Genomic DNA, 18,393 nt, shown 5'->3' with positions numbered 1-18,393 from the left:
GATATCAACAGAGGCATAACGTCCAAATTGCAACAAGTCATGGTCTCACTGTATGGCACCTGGAGTATTGTGTACAGTTTTGGAGGCCTCACTTCAAAAAGGATGTGAACAGAACGGAACAGCACAGAAGAGAGCTGATCAGGGGCTTGGAGACCAAGCCTTTTGAGGAAAGGCTGGGAGACTTGGGAATATTTAGATTGAGGAGGAATGTGGAGGCTGAAGAGGACACGATTGCTCTCTTCAAGTATTTGAAGGGCTATCACTTAAGGAGGGCAGGGAGCTGTTCAGCACTGAAAGTTCAACAGTAAGAGTTGTTCAACAGTGAAATTGGCTACCTAGAGAGATGGTGAGTTCTCCCTCAGTGGCATTCTTTAAGCAGTGATTGGACAAACACTTGTCAGGGACGCTCCACACTGATCGTGCTTTGAACAGGGGGTTGACTAGATGGCCTGTATGACCCCATTCAAAGTACAGTAGGCTCAGTTGAGTCATTTTAGCTTCTAAGGAGAATTCAGGATCTCTTTGATCTAGAACCCATTTATTTGTCTTTTTCAAAGTTCATGGTATCCATAAAACTCTTCTCCAACACATTTCAACTGTCAACTTTCTTCTTGTCTGCTTTCTTCACTGTCCAACCCTTCACACCCATATATAGCAATGGGGAATAGTATAGTACGAATTATCTCCATCTTGGTTTCAGCAACCCACCCTTACCCTTAAGGCTGTTTTCCAGTTCCTTCATGGCTGCCCTTTCCAGTTTCAATTTTCTTCTCATTTCTTGGTTTCAGTTTCCCTGGTGATTGAGCCAAGTAATGGAAAATTTAGTTCAATTTCTTCATTGTCAGCCTTAAAGTTGTGCAATAAAATTGTGTAAGTTTGTACTTACACAAGAAAATGTTAACAGCATCACTGAGGGGTGCATCCCTACCTGGGCCTTGCAGAAAATAAAAGAGCAGATAGATACTTGAGATATGTTGTCGTGCACCATCTGCCTCTCTGCATTCCTGGGTAATCCTTCAGGAATTTGGGGCTGGTAGAAAATCTCTCTACATGCTATGCAAAGTTAATAAAATATGGGGCCAAAACTGTTACAAAATATCACTCAAACTTTGAACTGTCAAGGGTGCTATGCAACATAATTTTTCAACTCCACTGTTCTGAGTGAGAAACCCTGTTTTGTTTATATTCCTCCATGAGTAATTTTCACACTTCTTTCTGCTTCTTTAAGGCAAATATTTAGGAAGATTTTAAATATTATTCTCCCATCATTTGTGTCTAAATGGAAAACAAAATATGTAGCGTAAAACAGGTGTTAAAATGGCATAAAACAAAAGCATTGGTAATACCTGAGGGGGAAATGTGAGGAACAAAAAAAATTAGTAACAAAATCTAAAAAGGGAGAACAATATACCTAGAAGGAGAGTTGGTTTTTATACGTGGCTTTTTCTCTATTTTTAAGGAGTCTCAAAACAGCTTACAATCATCTTCCCACAACAGAAACCTTGTAAGGTAGGTAAGGTTCATCAGATTAGAATCCACTGCTCATGTGGAGGAGTGTGGAATCAAACCTGGCTCATCAGATTAGAGTCTACCACTCTTAACCAATAAACAACCCTGGTTCTCTTATTTTAATTCTCAAGGCGGCCAAATCTGTGGATACTTAAATCTGGAAAATGGAGCCATGAACAGATCTTTCTTCAAATCAGAAAAGTGCCCCAAGTTTGCAGAAAAATCTGAAATTTAAAAGAAGTACTGGGGGGTGGGGAGGTGTTTAAAATACCACCAAAATAATAGAAGCAGTGCTTGTAGCCTTAAGAGATCGATAGGTCAGTGGCAGCAACCCCAACAGTATTGCAGGCCTTCACAATGACAGTGAGACTCAAAAGGGGCTGTCCTGTAACATCCTCTCGCTGGTAGAAATGGAGATTGTAAAATATTATTTGGCAATCCACAACCACTTGACAACAGAACATATATTTGTGGTCAATTCAGAATCTGAAAAAAAATATGATCAACTTGACTGGAAAAATATCTTCAGAACACTTTTTTTATATTTTAACACCTAAGTCCCACCCCTTCACATCCATATTTCATATGCCTCAGATACTTAATTTTATGTTAATCTTTTAAAAAACAAATTCATTATTAAACAAATGTCATCAAAGTAGAAATGAAACAGACCCAATTCTAATATATAAAACTCTTCATATAAAAAATGTTCTCAATTTTGCAAAACAGTAGAATATACAATAATAAAAGAATGGAGGAAAATACCTTGTATTAAAACATCTATTGAACGTATTAAAAAAGCTGTGATAATATGTGAAATCAAAATGTCAACTGAGTAATATTTCAACTTGCATTTTGCAAAATATTCAGTACTACTTCATGATCCAGAAAGAAACTGCAGGGTGAATGTCTGGGAAGACAGTGACATCTCAAGGACAGTGTGAGAAATGCAAATCTTAATTTTTAGCTTGATTTTTCTAGGACCACTGTCTATTGATTAATTTCATAGTTACTGTCCATCTGATACTCAGCTTTGCTTAAGGAATGCTTGCTGAACAGTGCTAATATTTAGGGCCTTGTTCAGCTGCAAAAACACTTACAATCCTTTGCAGGCTGTTCACTTCACCAACAGCATGTGTTCTGTATGTACAATAGCACTATCATGTGCACCCAGAAGCTGTTCAGTCAGGGATAATGCTTACATTTTGCCCCCTTAGGGGCTAAAAAAGAACATGTAAATGACTATGGTTGGGAACCAACTTTAGGCCTGTCCAAGATTTGGGTATGTCTAGTGAAAGTTTTGCCTTTTAAAAACAATGAAGCTGATCTTCATGCTGCATCATCACCTGTTTCCTCAATTTTCTAAACAGTTATGGTTTTAATAGCTCTGTGTTCTACTGTTCTTAAAGAATACACATTTTAACCCACAATGAAAAACTGCAGTATATGTATACACATGCATTCACTTCACGGTGTGCCATAACTATCAACAAGTTCCAAGTAATCTGTTCCATGGATTGTCAGGATTTGCAGAAAACCTATTGAGAAAAGCGGGGGGGGGGATGGGGGGATAGATTCGGAATCTAATGGAAACATCCTTCTTGTTCTGAGTTTACTCTTGCTCTCAATTTACTATGGCCCGTGCAGAAGTTTTAACTGAAAAGGTTCAGACTGTTTCTAGGCTGTCTCTGATCAAACTGGAATGGTAGGTCCATTCAGAGCATTTTCTGCTTCCCTGGAGTCAGCTGGGACTTTGGAATGTTCCTCCATGTTCACGTCTTTCTCATTTTCTGGAACCACAATGCAGACATCCTTTGTACTAGAGTTAGCCTCCTCTCCTTCCTCTGAATCATTATGAATATTGACATTCTGTTCTTGGGATTGGTTTGTTTGCGGTTGTCCATTTTGGGCAGAATACACCCTAGCAACTGCATCATAAAGAAACTGGTAATCTTCCTATAGAGGGAATAGAGAGGGGAAAAAGAAAGCATTGAGAAGAAGTATCATACACCTTTTGTTCTCAAACTGTTTTTGCAGAAGGGAGTAGGGAAAAAGTGAGGACCGTAAAAGAGAGTAAGAAAATTATAAGGAGCACAGAAATGTTGGCCTGACAGTTTCCATCCATTGTTTATTTAGAGAACTCAACTGGTGAAACACAGTTTTCAAATTGTGTTCTAGATGATTGTTGGATTCCTTGGAAGATGCTCCTCAATAGGAACATTGGTAATGCAATAACATACAAAAATGTACAAGAATTTATCTACTATTCATATAATTAGCAAAAGGATAAAAAAAAAGCTGCTGAAAAGATTTTATGGAATTTCCATTACTCCTTGACTGCATTGGATCAGTAAGTTTAGCCATTTGTATTTGTTGAGTGATTTTTGAGGTCTATGAATTTTATTTACTGATTTTAAAAAATTAAGATTAGCAATAGCAGACAAGCTTTGATCTATCAACTAGTTTTATACTGTGGCCTGTACAAGGCCTTCAGCCAGAATACAGAGGCCAAAACCTCCCCTATTTTAGTCCTCAGCTCTGGTATTCAGAATGTTATGCCCAGCTCCGGTACCCTGTTTCTCCGAAAATAAGACATCCCCTGAGAATAAGACATAGTAGAGGTTTTGCTGAAGTGCTAACTATAAAACATCCCCCGAAAGTAAGACGTAGCAAAGTTTTTGTTTGGAAGCATGCCCGTCGACCAGAGCATGCAGCTGTGGAGCAGAAAAATAAGACATCCCCTGAAAAAAAGACATGGCACATCTTTGGGAGCAAAAATTAATATAAGACACTGTCTTATTTTCGGAGAAACACGGTATTCAGTATGTAACTTCCAACTTCTAACTAGGATTAAAGGACTCAGTACTACATTTCTACTCTACTGTGTCTGACAAAGGAAATTTTGACACTCAAAAACTTATACTCTGAAACTGGTATTGAACTCTAAGGTGCTACGGGACGAACTGTTTTATTGCCCCTGAGCGCAGAGGTTTCATTTAGTCATCTCAGCTAAAGCCATTAATAGTAATTTTGAACTAATCTAATCCTCCATTTTAAAGTTATTCAATTACTATATTTTTGACTGTTGCATTGTTATTGTTTTAAGTTATTGTAATGAATTTTAGTGAGACAGGCATAATTGCTACAGAATGAATGGCCTCTTAATTCCAAATTAAGTAATAGGGTTTACTTACAAAAGTGGAAATCATTCCCGGCCTGGCTTTACGAAGAGATTTCACAACTTGGAAAACATCTATTACTCCTTCCGTCTCTGCACTATCCAAGAGATTCAGTAAGGCACACAATATTCCTGTTTGCTGGGAACCATCACTATAAAATGACATTCCGGGAGATCAGCAGTTTTAGTTTAGCATTAAAATGACAGAGTTCAGTGACACAGTAAAATAGTATGGTTTGATTTTTCCACAGATTTGTTCTAGGTTCCGTACTTGATGTAGCATACTTACAATACTGCTCTTACAATATTCAGTGTGTAGACCAGTGGTTTTCAACCTGGGGGTCGCGACCCCTTTGGGGGTCGAATGACCCTTTCACAAGGGTCGCCTAAGGCCATTGGAAAACAGTCTTTTTATATTTTTATTTTTATATTTATATATACCAATTTTATGGCTGGGGGTCACCACAACAAGAGGAACTGTATTAAAGGGTCGCGGCACTAGGAAGGTTGAGAACCACTGGTGTAGACACTACACACCAGAATGAGACATCAACAGTGTTGACTGAGTGGGATGATTGAGGCTCCCTTCCCTGGATGTAACTTCGACAGGGTCACAAAATGAACATCATGTCATAAAATATATTGACAGATGTAAAGTGCTGTTAGATTCTATCCTGTTTTATTTTTGACATGAAATAAATAAGCATATTTTCAATGTGTTAGATAGAATTCTAGATATCGGCTAGTTCAGAGGCTTAATAAGGGCAGTGAGTTGAGAAAAATGACACTGATGCATTAACTCTCTGATGTTTGCACTTACAGTCTAATTCAGTACATTATATCCTTCCCTTCAACTGCCCACAATAGACACCTTGTGAGGTAGGTGGGGCTGAGCCAAAAGTTACCCAGCCAAAGGTTACCCAGCCAGTTTCATGCATAGGAGTGGGAAAACAAATCTGGTTCTCCAGATTCAAGTTCACTGCCCATGTGGAGGAGTGGGGAATCAAACCCGGTTTTCCAGATTAGAGTTCATTACTCTTAACCACTACAACACACTCACTCAAAACAAAATAGTGAGTTTGTTTCAATTCTAAAAAAATGTCTATTTGTGGCCTAACACAGTAAATGCCAGCCCACCGCAAAGACACTGGTTTTGAAAACAGAGCAGACCGAACCAAATCAAGCTTCAAAACGCATTGGTACCTACCAGCAGTGAACGACAAGTGGAACATTCTTGTTGCACACATTTGCTTCAATTGCTGTAGGTGGTGCTGGAAGCTTCTGTTTGAGACTCTGAATCATGGCAACTAAGTCTTGGAGAGATTCAGGGTGACCAAAGGCTTTCCATTTATGATATTGATACTGAAACACTTCTCGGATTTCTTTCCTCTGCAAGAAACAGATGCATATAGAGCCCACAAAAGATGACAGAAAAAAATCCTCACAGCAAATAAGAACTGTACAGCATGAATGAGCTACACAGAAATAAAGTTCTTATCTGGATGTTCCAGAGACTTTGGGCTAATCCTTATATTTCTCCTTTAGAAGCCAGGCAGATAGGCAGGCAGACAATCAATAGGTAGAGACTAAACCTACTCACCAATATAAGAGAACAAATTACAACCCAAGAGTTTGGTAACCATCAAAACTTATTTCTTCACTTTTAGTTGCATGCTCTACAGTATACAGGCTTGAGACTTTCCAAGTTTCTTATTTTTAAGTAGTTGAAATCTAGAAAGCAGGCTTTTTTTAGGCAGAGGAAAGCAGGCTGAAAGAATGCCCTACTCATAGTGGAGAGATTTCTTCTACTTTTATCTCTGATATTCTATTGTTTGGTTTGATCGGAAGGGGTACAACAGGAGATGGGGAAAGCATTTGTACCATAATCTTTAATTGATGGATTGGGGCGACTGCACCCTCTGTAAGTGGTGTCATATCAGTGACATCACTATTTTCTCAATTAAGATTATTTTTAAAAAAGAGATAGAGATTGAGGAAAGGAAAATTCAAAAATAGGGAGGGTGAGGGAAACATACGTAGAAAACATAATGAAAACTGGGCTGCAATTAATGTTTGGATTGAAAAAGCAGCATTCAAGTGGAGGGCAGAAGCCCCTTCTTCCCCTCTGTGGGGTTCTGATCTGAATCAGGGCTCCACATGATTGAGAATTTTGATTCTCATAAGTAAAGTTTGGCATTCACATGCTCAAAGTGGGAGCGGAAGAATCCAACTAGTGGCCAAGTGTCTTACCTACCTTGACCCTAACAGCCCAATCCAGAGGAGGTGCTGAAACCGCCAATGGAGATGGTACGGGGCTGTGCAAGCCGATTTGCCCTCTCTGGGCACTTAACATGGAGGAGGGGAAAATCTGCTGAAGGGCTGCCACCACAGCCCTCAACAGTGTGCTCCTATACCCCTGCCAGCATTGTGGGGGCATTCCAGGAGTATGGCTGGGGTGTGTATGAAGCCAACATTAACTTCCTCCCACACTTTGCCCACCAGAATGCCAATGGAGGCTTTTTCAGCAGTGGGGAGGTTTCTTTATTTTCTGCCTCCCTGTGCTGCCAAGAAGCCCACTTGGAAGAAATGGTGTAGCGCCAACGGGGAGAGGGGGGGTGGGACGCCCTGGGCGCACGCCGGTGAATGGGTGTGCCGTGGGAGGGGTGCATGGCTCATGCATGTCCTGGGCGCCGTTCCCCCTCGCTCTGCCCCGTGCTCTGTTTGTAAAGGTCTCTTGATCTCCAGGAGCAGAATGTTTACAGGCCAAAAGAGTAGACTGTGGAAGGAAGGGGGGCAGGCAAGTCCTGGTTTGCCAGCTTTACTCCACTGTATCCATAATTCCACTGTATCCATAATTACTCCACTGTATCCATAATTCCCATAATTCCACTCTGTACTCATTTTGTCATTGCTATGTTTAATATATAAATCAGAATCCCACAATTTGTGTTAAAAGTTAATAGTGGCAAATAAACACTGACAAAGTAGTGAAGAAGTCCCTAAATCCTGCACCTTTCGGTGCCTCTCAATGATCTCTTTCCTTTTTTCGTAACATCTGTAGGTACAATACCCACAGAAGGTAGAAATGCTGTTATCGTTGTTTTACCTTCACATGTGTTAGATGAAAGGTACGAACGGTATAACTGGGAGAACAGTTGGTATCTTTCAGTTCAACAGAGAGATTATCATAGGTCTCTTTTCCTTCCCCCCAATACTGTGCACATAGTTCCTGGAAGTGAATAAAACTACGTTAGTGATTCCATCAGCAGTACTCATTCTTTTAAGATCATCTGAGAAAATGTATATGATGGTAGCAGTTATTCCCTGTAGCACACCTTCAAAAAACTTGGTTCTTTTCCCAGTGATAAAACTCAGTGGATTCCCAGTGGGTAATGATTTTTCCACAAAATATCTCACAATTCCCCTTTTTGTTTCTTACAGCCATTTAATGGCACATGGTGAAAATGTGGTAAAGCCACCAGAAATTGCTTAGTTTGGTATAGCAAGCAGATTTGTGAATAAGACCATGCCAGCATGGGCTACTTTGTTACCTCACAAAGAGTTCACAGAGATCTATTTACTGTCACTTTCGACAGGAAAAAAACTTCAAGTGGAAGAGCAGAGAAACAAATCCACTTTATATAAGAGTCTGCTGCTCATGTGGAGGAGTGGGGAATCAAACCCTGTTCTCCAGACTAGAGTCTGCTGCTTTTAACTGCTATACTGGGGTAACACTTCAATCCTGTGTATCTTTATCTGTCGAAGCATGACCCACAGAACAAATAAAATTTTTACTTCTGAGTACACATACACATATACACATAGGCAATCACATTTTTCAACAGATATAAGTATCATATTTGGAAATGAGACCATTACATTTCTTTAGAATTTAAGTATTAATATTTCTCTGCAGGATATATCACAACACAATAGAAATTCATGAAGACTCACTTGAGTGCCGTCTTTCAGCTCAGTCAACATAATGACAACTTTCACTTTTCTCTGGTAAATCATGGACCAGAAATCGCTAATGGTTCCCTGCAGTGGTCCTTGTGTTGCTATCATTGCATTTTGAAGCCAATAGCCCTAAGGGAAAAAAAATCAGAAATTATTCCAGAGATCCAGTTTACTCAATTACTCAAATATTGCTCCTAAAATCTAAGGATGTAAAAATCCCATCAAACCACTGGATTGACCCTTTTCTTGAAAAGATCAGCAAAAAGAGTGGACACAGAGTTGGCATAAGAAGTTATTGTACTGAAGATTATCTAAAAGAGCTCTCATGATGCTAAATAAACAAACAAGTACTTCCCTTACAGTGACACATATGCCTTTAGTTCAGTGGTTCTCAACCTTCCTAATGCCGTGACCCTTTAATACAGTTCCTCACATTGTGGTGACCCCCAACCATAAAATTGGTATATATAAAATATACAAAGACCATTTTGATGGTCTTAGGCGACTCCTGTGAAAGGGTCGTTCGACCCCCAAAGGGGTCCCAACCCCAGGTTGGGAACCACTGCTTTAGTTAATAGCACTTCTCAAAAGAAAATGTGACCTCTGTAGACACAGTGAAAAAGCTATCAAAGGGCTCATGCAAAAGATTACATGTTTATTAACCTGAAAAATCGACAGTCCCCTTGTTCCATAAACAAAATGGCTTGTGCAAGTTGCAATTCTCCTTCCACATATAAGTAGCTATTGAAAAGGAGGAAGAACAATCCAACCTGAGAGTGAATATGATGTAAGTCTATTGATAGTTTTAATGCATTAAACTAATGTGCTTGACATGATCTTGAGCATATACTCTTAATGTGACTAAATAGACAGATAAGTTATCCAGGCACCTACACTTATATATGAAGCATTTATATATTTGTCAGACTCCTCACAGTCACTTTCCTCATCTGAGTCGTCATTGGAATCAAGCTCACTGTCTCTTTTACCCTCCTCTTCACATTTGAATAATACTCTGTTAAAGTCATCTGCACAGAAAAGAAAAACCAAAAGAAAGGTTAATGCAGGTATTTTTAATGAGACATTGAATACCGCTTGCAAACATACACAAAAGCCCATCAATATAAGCATATGGCACACCAGAAGGGTGGTGTACAAACCTTGATGGGGTACATTCAGCATTTTAGGCAATTCTCTTTCATTTACAATGCCTTCTGACAGTCTAGACCAGGGGTAGGGAACCTGCGGCTCTCCAGATGTTCAGGAACTACAATTCCCATCAGCCTCTGTCAGCATGGCCAATTGGCTATGCTGGTAGGGGCTGATAAATTCAGGCTGTGTTCATCTGGAGATGAGAGGTTCCCTACCCCTGGTCTACAGTCCCAAGGTCTTTAAAACAAACAGGAATCAAACCTAACTTATTAAGGAGTTGACTGATGAATTAAAGGGTTAAGCAGACTTGGGTTAATGGATTTCCAAAGAGTTAGCATCAGTCATTGCCCTATATAGAAAGAGGCCAAGTAAACAAAACCTTATACTCATGTGGGGGCACAATGTGCAGATTATTTCTATATTTCCCAACAATGAGTAATTTAAGGGACTTTTTTAAAAAGTAGAAGCTTCATCACTATGAAATAAATTTCCTATTCATTTCCTTCTTCCCTCCCAAGCATTTCATCACTAAAAAATGTGTGTTTGAATATATAGCTGAATAGTTACTTCTCCATGAGATGTGAGTTTGGCTGGAATAAAAGAGATGAAATTATATATGCTTAGTGTTTGGGCTCATTTGGTATGGGAGGGCTCTAGCACAGAGGATCAGCTACCCTAGGATGCACACAAGCTCTGGATTTCTGGCGTCCTATCAAAGGACATGGGTAAATTAATCAAAGATTAAATAGTAATTTTTTAGGCAATGAAGCTAAAGGACAGTTTGATCATGTTTCATTTGTTATGCTAGTGAATGAATGGTCACATTTAGTTGGAGAGAGAATTCAGTGACAGAGCATATCCACGAGTACCCTCTAATTCCACTGCCATTATTCCACCCTGTGCCTCCTCTTGCATATAAATGGACTTGGAAATAGCTTATTGGCTTACTGTGTAGGTCATCTCCCTTCTGTGTCCCTTCGTCCTCCATCTTCCACTACGCCATTTCCAGCTGCAAGAAGGTCCAAGCGTTCCCCAATCGCGAGACACACTCAACTATTATTACCACTGGCTCAAACAAACATCTTCCCTTGCCCTCTCTTTACTGTGGTCATACTTTAAGTCCATAGAGATCCTCTGTGACAGATATCTACTTTTATGACTTCTACTGCTGTATAGGGTTTGAACCTTTTACACAAAGAAAAAGCAGGATGACAAAAAAACCTTGTAAAAGTCTTATCTGCACATCTCAGTGGTTTTCTTAAATCCTCAATAAAAGAAATCAGGATATATTTATGCGGAAGGTGGGGGGGATTGGTGTGCATGTATTTTCTGAAAATACTCACTTGGAATAACTGAACTCCGGTTTTATTCTTGTTTTCCCTCCTCTGTTGCCAGCGCTCTCTGTGTCTACCAGTTTTTATAATCGAGGCAACCTCTAAAGAAAAAACAAAGACAGCAGAATGCTGTCCTGCAAAGGAATATTCTTTACTAAGAGCAAGGATGCCATCAAATTTCTGTGTGGTTTGCATTAGACCAAAGTTCCCTGATTTGGATTTTACCAAATCAATACCATGAGATTTTATTTTGTGTCCCTTTTCTGTTTCCCTCTACTGGTTTTTTTTTCATTAAAAATGAACACATTTCCCAATCAATTCCACCTAAAGGTGTAAAACATATAAACAGCACCACACCCAACAAAATGGGTTGAATAAAAAAAACTTACTTTGATATCAGAAGAACAGTGTGGGAAATTTGAAAGGGAATATACAGCATGTTCCTAATTGGTGGCCCCTAATTTGGATAGCCCAGGCTAGATCCCGTCAGATCTGGGGAAACAACAAGGTCATTTCCCTGGTTAGTATTTGGAGTGGGAAGCCACTGAGGAAGTCCATGGAAGCTACACAGAGGCAGGAAATAGCAAACCACACCTGAACATCCCTTCCCTTGGAAACCCAGTAGGGTCACCACAAGTTGGGCTGTGACTTGACAGGGGAGAAAAAATAATTAAGAGGATACACTAAATCATCCCATATTTTAAGTAAGTTTTGTTATTGCTTTTAATGCTCAATGTTACTTCTGGTCCAGCCCATTTCTCTCTGGCAAATCTAAACAATGGAGCAAAGCAATTAAGTAAATTTACCTCGTTAAGAGACAAGGGATGTCTATGCTTAAAACTAAATAATTAATGTTAACCAACAGCAAGCTCAAGTGCTAGGGGGGGTGGTGGTGGTGGGGATTTACCTGGAATTCTGCTTCCAAAAGGGAAGGGTCATTGAGAGGATAACTTTTCTTCAAGTTATTAAGATGGTTGTGCAGTTCTGAGATGCTGACTTCTGTCTCTCCGTATTGGATGTACTCAACCAAAGCTTGATGGATCAAGATGTACTGTGTCTGTTGTTCCCCAATATTCCAGATTGTATGGATTACAAAAATCAAATGTTCCATTAAAATAATACATATGAACTGATATAAATACATTTATATTCAGAGTAAAATTATTGTCACAAACTACAATTCCCATCAGCCTCTGTCAGCATGGCCAATTGGCTATGCTGGTAGGGGCTGATGGGAATTGTAGTTCCTGAACATCTGGAGAGCCGCAGGTTCCCTACCCCTGGTCTAGACAGTCCCAAGGTCTTTAAAGCAAACAGGAATCAAACCTAACATTAAGGAGTTGACTGATAGATTAAAGGTTAAGCAGACTTGGGTTAATGGATTTCAAAGAGTTAACATCAGTCATTGCCCTATGAAAGGAGCCAAGTAAGCAAAACTTATACCATCTAATGAGGGCACAATACTGAATTATTTCTATATTTCTAACAGTAATTTAAGGACTTTTTTAAAAAAGTAAACCATCCACTATGAAATAAATTTCTATTCATTCCTTCTTCCCTCCCCAAGCATTTCACTAAAAATGTGTGTTTGAATATATAGCTGAATAGTTACTTCTCCATAAGATGTGAGTTTGGCTGAATAAAAGATGAAATTATATGTAGTGTTTGGGCTCATTTGGCATGGGAGGCTCTAGCCTTTGAGATCAGCTACCCTAGGATGCACAAGCTCTGGATTTCTGGCATCCTATCAAAGGACAGGTAAATTAATCAAGATTAAATAGTAATTTTTTAGGCAATGAAATAAAGGACAGTTGGGTCATTTTCATTTGTTATGCTAGTGAATGAATGGTCACATTTGGTGGAGAAATTCAGTGACAGAGCATATCATGAGTACCCTCTAATTCCACTGCCATCATCCACCCTGTGCCTTCTTGCTCTCTAAATGGTTTCAAATAACTTATTTGCACAACATGGGGTCATCTCCTTCTGTGTCCCTTCAAATCCTCCATCTTCCATTTCACCATTTCAACTGCAAGAAAGTCAGCGTTCCCAAATCGCACACACTCAACTATTATTACCACTGGCTCGCTTTCATTTGCCTCTTCCCTTGCCCTCTTTGTGGTCATACTTTAAGTCACAAGATCTCTGTGACAGATATCTGCTTTTTATGACTTCTACTACTGTATAAAGTTTGAACCTTTTTTACAAAGAAAAGCGAGACAAAAAAAACCTTGTAAAGTCTTATCTGCACATCTCAGTGGTTTTCTTAAATCCTCAATAAGAAATCAGGATATGTTGCTTGCGGGAAGGGTGGGGGGATTGAGTGTATGTGTATTTTTCTGAAATACTCACATGGAATAACTGAACTCCGGTTTTTATTCTTGTTTTCCTCTCTGTTGCCAGCTCTCTGTGTCTGCCAGTTTTTATACGAAGGCAGCCTCTAAAGAAAAACAAAGACATGGGAATGCGTCACAAAGGAATATTCTTTACTAAGAGCAGGGATGCCATCAAATTTCTTATCCCAGCTGATTTCGACTCAAAGTTCCCTGATTTGATTTTGCAAATCAAGCCTGTGAGTTTTTATTTTTGTGTCCTTTTCTGTTTCCCTCTACTGGTTTTTTTCATTAAAATGAACACATTTCCCAATCAATTCCACTAAAAAGGTGTAAAACATATAAACAGCACCAACAACAAAAATGGGTTGAATAAAAAAACTTACTTTGATATCAGAAGAACAATGAAGGAAATTTAAAGGGGCATATTTGTATGTTCCTAATTAAGTAAAGCCCTGAACTGGATAGCCCAGGCTAGGCTGTCCCGTCAGATCTGGGAAGCTTAGCAAGGTCATTCCTGGTTAGTATTTGAGTGGGAAGCCACCAAGGAAGTCCATGGAGGCTACACAGAGGCAGGAAATAGCAAACCACACCTGAACATCCCTTCCCTTGGAAACCCAGTAGGGTCACCACAAGTTGGGCTGTGACTTGACAGGGGAGAAAAAATAATTAAGAGGATACACTAAATCATCCCATATTTTAAGTAAGTTTTGTTATTGCTTTTAATGCTCAATGTTACTTCTGGTCCAGCCCATTTCTCTCTGGCAAATCTAAACAATGGAGCAAAGCAATTAAGTAAATTTACCTCGTTAAGAGACAAGGGATGTCTATGCTTAAAACTAAATAATTAATGTTAACCAACCTTTAAAGTCATGCTAGGGAATTGGTGGTGGTGGGGATTTACCTGGAATTCTGCTTCCAAAAGGGAAGGGTCATTGAGAGGATAACTTTTCTTCAAGTTATTAAGATGGTTGTGCAGTTCTGAGATGCTGACTTCTGTCTCTCCGTATTGGATGTACTCAACCAAAGCTTGATGGATCAAGATGTACTGTGTCTGTTGTTCCCCAATATTCCAGATTGTATGGATTACAAAAATCAAATGTTCCATTAAAATAATACATATGAACTGATATAAATACATTTATATTCAGAGTAAAATTATTGTCACAAACATTTTTTCAGACAAAAAGCCCTTCGAGTTTAGTGTGATTAATTCTCAACTAAGTATGTTCACAACAGTGGTGTACCACCCATGGTGACATGTGGGGTCACATGTCCCTGGGCTCAGGCCATTCAGTCAGAAAGTTGCCCCCCACACAGCCACACCCCTCTGCGTGAAGGGAGCGGTGGCATGCGAATGGACGGGGCGGCAAGGTGCGACTGGTGGCCCAGCCGGGTGTCTGAAGGAGTGCGGGGTTACCTGGAGGAAGGCACGAGTAAACGCCGTGTCTGAGGCTGGGGTCGGTGCCTGCCTCGGACTCTCCTCCCAGCCCTGTTCCTGGCAAACAAGCACTCACCCAGGTCAAGAGGGGGCTAGGGAACAGCAAGCTGCAGGCAGCGGTAGCCAACGGCCTCGCAGTGGTCAAGAGAGCCCCGGCATGGGCAGCCTGGGGGCCAGCCATCGTAGAAATGCCAAGGAGGTGTGCAGTGGCCCCCGGGGAAGCAGAGGGGCCAGTAACAACAGCACAACCAGAGCAAGCCCTACCAGGAGCAGCTGGGGAGGGGTGGGCCGGCTCTGAGGCAGGGCAGGCCCTCAGGAGTGAAAGGGGATTGGGTAGGGATTGAATTGAGTGAAAGGGGGTTGGGCAGGGATTGGAGGGAGCGGTGGCACAAAGGAGGAGGAAGATGATATAAGGAAGGTGAAGGGAAGCACTGGTGGGCAGTGTGGGGGTACTTCTGACCATGTAACACCCTTACCAAATGAAGCATTGACTAAGCTTTTGAAGTCATGTATCATTAAGGCAAATAATGTCTTGATATGTTTCATAAAGGCATTCTACAGCCACTGTATTTGGTGATTATCATTAGTCAATAATTAAAGCTCTGGAAACATACCTCTACTTGAACCATGAGGCATCGCTGACGTCGTAATTTCACAACATAGCCATAAACATCCACTCTTCCTTCAGTATCGAGTCCCTCCAGCATGGCATCAATTCCAATATAAGTTCCAGTACGCCCAACACCAGCACTAACCAGAATATAAAGACAGACAACTGTCAGTCAATTCAAAAGTGATTAAGATACATGGAAAGTTAAATTAACTGATATGTTCAATCCACTGCACTATTTTCCAACCTATTCAAGGAAATCAAAGGAACGTTTTACCTCAGTCTCTCAGCAGTGTGCTCCCACACTCCTCAATGCATTTGAAAATAGTTTCTTTTCATGAACTTTTATTTAAGTACCAAGAGAAAAACTGTCATAAAAATACACAATCTCTGCTTTTGAGTTGTAAGTAGTTTTCAGTTAGCAAAGATCATAAGTGAAGTTTGCTTCCATTATAATCTTACCTGCAATGAACCACTATTGGTCCACTAAAAAAGTTGCTTAAAGCATTAACTCGACGCCGTAACTTGAGAAGCAGATGTGGATCATCAGGTACTCCGTGGTCAGGCCAGCTTGTAAACTGAATGTGGGTCACATCCCTTGCAGCTGTTTTTTCTCTTCTCTGGACAAAGAAGACATACAAGAATGTGTGTGCAACTATTTATTATTGTGTAATGCCAAGGGGCAGTGGTTCTTTTCCGATATGGGATTCAAAGCCAGTAAGTACACAAATACAGAAGAAATAACTTTTATTGAGATCTCTCCAGCAATTCACAGAAAGGAAAATGAGACTGTTAATAGAAGATATATACATTCACTCCTTCAGCTTGTCAGGAATGGCAGTAGGTAGACCTCTAGAATGGGCCAATTGCACAGTACTGTTCTGTGGTTCAGCTTGAGCAAGGTTCACAGTTGTAGTGGTGTTCAGGGGCTTTTATGTATTTTGGGATACATTATTTCACCTGGATATTTGTTTAGCCATAGTTGGCCTTGGAGGGGAATAATACATCCTAAGGGCAATTCATAAACAATTATATATGGTGAGTATCCATTGTGGATAATGATGCTAACCACTCTTTTCCTTCCATACCAGGTGCACCTGTCTAACATCTAAACAGCCCTGTCCCAAGTGCAATGACAAGGTCATAATGATGAGTATTGAGAAAAAAATATTCAGCCTGTCAAGGATATTCAAGAATGGCCCGCAAGGCAACTAGACACAAGATGGGGAAACAGTGGCACGCCAAACCTAATCCTAGCCATAGATGCAGGCAAAATGTTAGGAGCTAAAACCACCAGACCATAGCCACACAGCCCGGAAAACCCACAACAGTTAGCTAACTCCTTGGATATACAGTGCTCTTCCACAGTGAAAAAACTGTCATTTCAAAATGGAAAGGTAAAGCAAAGGTCCCCAGAATGATGCCTTTGGGCACTATGGCACTTGCCAACACCTTTTCTGGCATCCACCAAGTGTTTTTAGGAAGTAGGTGGGGCCCGGTAGGGCTTTTGTCCAGTAAAGCTGCTGATTGGCTGCACAGAGTATTTTTTTTAATACGTTACTTGGGCAGCTGTTGCCTAACAGCACAAGGATCTATACTGTGTTAGTGAAGTTAAGCTGTGGCAATTGTTTTGATGCAGCCATTTTGTTATTGTGCCCACTGTGCTATGTCAGAATTCCAAATACACCCATAGGCTCTCAGGACTCCTCTCAGCCCCACCCAACTGGCCACTTGAACAACCACTAACTCCAGTGCACGCTCCAGCACCTGGGCAGCTCCCACCTTGCGAGACCTGGGGTGTTGTCCACTGCAGCCACACTTACTCCAGTGGCCAGGCCCATGGGAAAAGTCAGAGAGGTTTTGACCATTGTGGGGACAAGTGAGGTGATGGTGTCAAACCTGAGCATTATTTATTATTTTTATTTTATTATTCAACTTATATACCACCCTCCCCCGGAGGGCTCAGGGCGGTTTACAACAAACAAACAGCAACAGGTGAATAAATAAACAGCCGCCGTACATTTAGTACTGGCGCATATTAAAACACAGCGTCCAAATCATATTATAACATTCCATACAGTAGATGGCGTCTAAGCTAAAACTCCTCTAAGAGGGGAATATCAGAGCCCCCACTGTTAAAAAGGGGAAAGGGGGGAAAGGGGGGCATCAGCAGCTGACCTCCCCTAAAGCCTCATGGAATAGCTCAGTCTCACAGGGCCTCCATGAACTCATTAAGGTCCCGTAGGAAATTCAGACAGCTGGAGGGAGACTGTTCCACCAGGCAGGGGCCAGGGCTGTAAAAGCCCTGGCCCGGGTGGAAGCCAGCCGCATCATGGAGGGGCCGGGAATCACCAGTAAATTGGCCTCTGCCGAACGCAGAGGCCGAGATGGGACATATGGGGCCAGACAGTCCCGCAGGTACGAGGGTCCTAGACCGCGTAAGGCCTTAAAGGTTAACACCAGCACCAGCACCAGGCCAACTCCCCACATTCTAGGGAGCCATTTGCCCAAACGCAGCTCAGGAGCAGGTGCAAAAGAAAACCTTGGCTGCTGCACCCACCCCTCTTCCCCAGACTCAGCTCAGGCAACACAGGACCTCTCACCTTAGGCAAGGACAAACAGTTTCCAGGCCTCTGCTTGTGAAGCTCACAGGGGGGGAAAGGGAAGGCCAACAAAGCAGGACTTCTAGAGGAAATGGGGTGGTACTTCATTAAGTCAGCTCAGAAACCCAGGGGAAGTGCTAGTGTTGTTTGGCTGGGCAGTTGGAGAACTAGGGGAGGGGGTGGAGCAACCCTCTATAAGAAAGGAGTATTCAAGGAAGCCAGGGAGGAAGCTGGTGACTAGTTTCTGCCAAACTGGGAACCTGTATACCAGGA

The 18,393-nt window shown here is 41.1% G+C and overlaps 1 protein-coding gene across 1 annotated transcript in view; it reads right to left on the bottom strand.

Annotated features, from left to right (window-relative positions):
- Positions 1 to 1,963: 1,963 nt before the first annotated feature.
- Positions 1,964 to 18,393, bottom strand: part of PTPRC (protein tyrosine phosphatase receptor type C) — a 103,263-nt gene continuing 86,833 nt past the window's right edge. The window contains exons 22-31 of the mRNA XM_048495897.1: positions 15,980 to 16,137; positions 15,522 to 15,657; positions 14,371 to 14,520; positions 13,486 to 13,573; positions 9,542 to 9,675; positions 8,642 to 8,776; positions 7,794 to 7,916; positions 5,895 to 6,076; positions 4,704 to 4,839; positions 1,964 to 3,465 (exon numbers count right to left, since the gene is read on the bottom strand). Of these exons, the coding sequence (XP_048351854.1) occupies positions 3,202 to 3,465; positions 4,704 to 4,839; positions 5,895 to 6,076; positions 7,794 to 7,916; positions 8,642 to 8,776; positions 9,542 to 9,675; positions 13,486 to 13,573; positions 14,371 to 14,520; positions 15,522 to 15,657; positions 15,980 to 16,137 (1,506 nt within the window). The 3' untranslated portion in view covers positions 1,964 to 3,201. The remainder of the gene's footprint in view (positions 3,466 to 4,703; positions 4,840 to 5,894; positions 6,077 to 7,793; positions 7,917 to 8,641; positions 8,777 to 9,541; positions 9,676 to 13,485; positions 13,574 to 14,370; positions 14,521 to 15,521; positions 15,658 to 15,979; positions 16,138 to 18,393) is intronic.

This window comes from Sphaerodactylus townsendi, linkage group LG05 (genome assembly GCF_021028975.2).
Source record: "Sphaerodactylus townsendi isolate TG3544 linkage group LG05, MPM_Stown_v2.3, whole genome shotgun sequence".
Lineage (NCBI taxonomy): Eukaryota > Metazoa > Chordata > Lepidosauria > Squamata > Sphaerodactylidae > Sphaerodactylus > Sphaerodactylus townsendi.
This window is presented reverse-complemented; position numbering and strand designations above follow the sequence as displayed.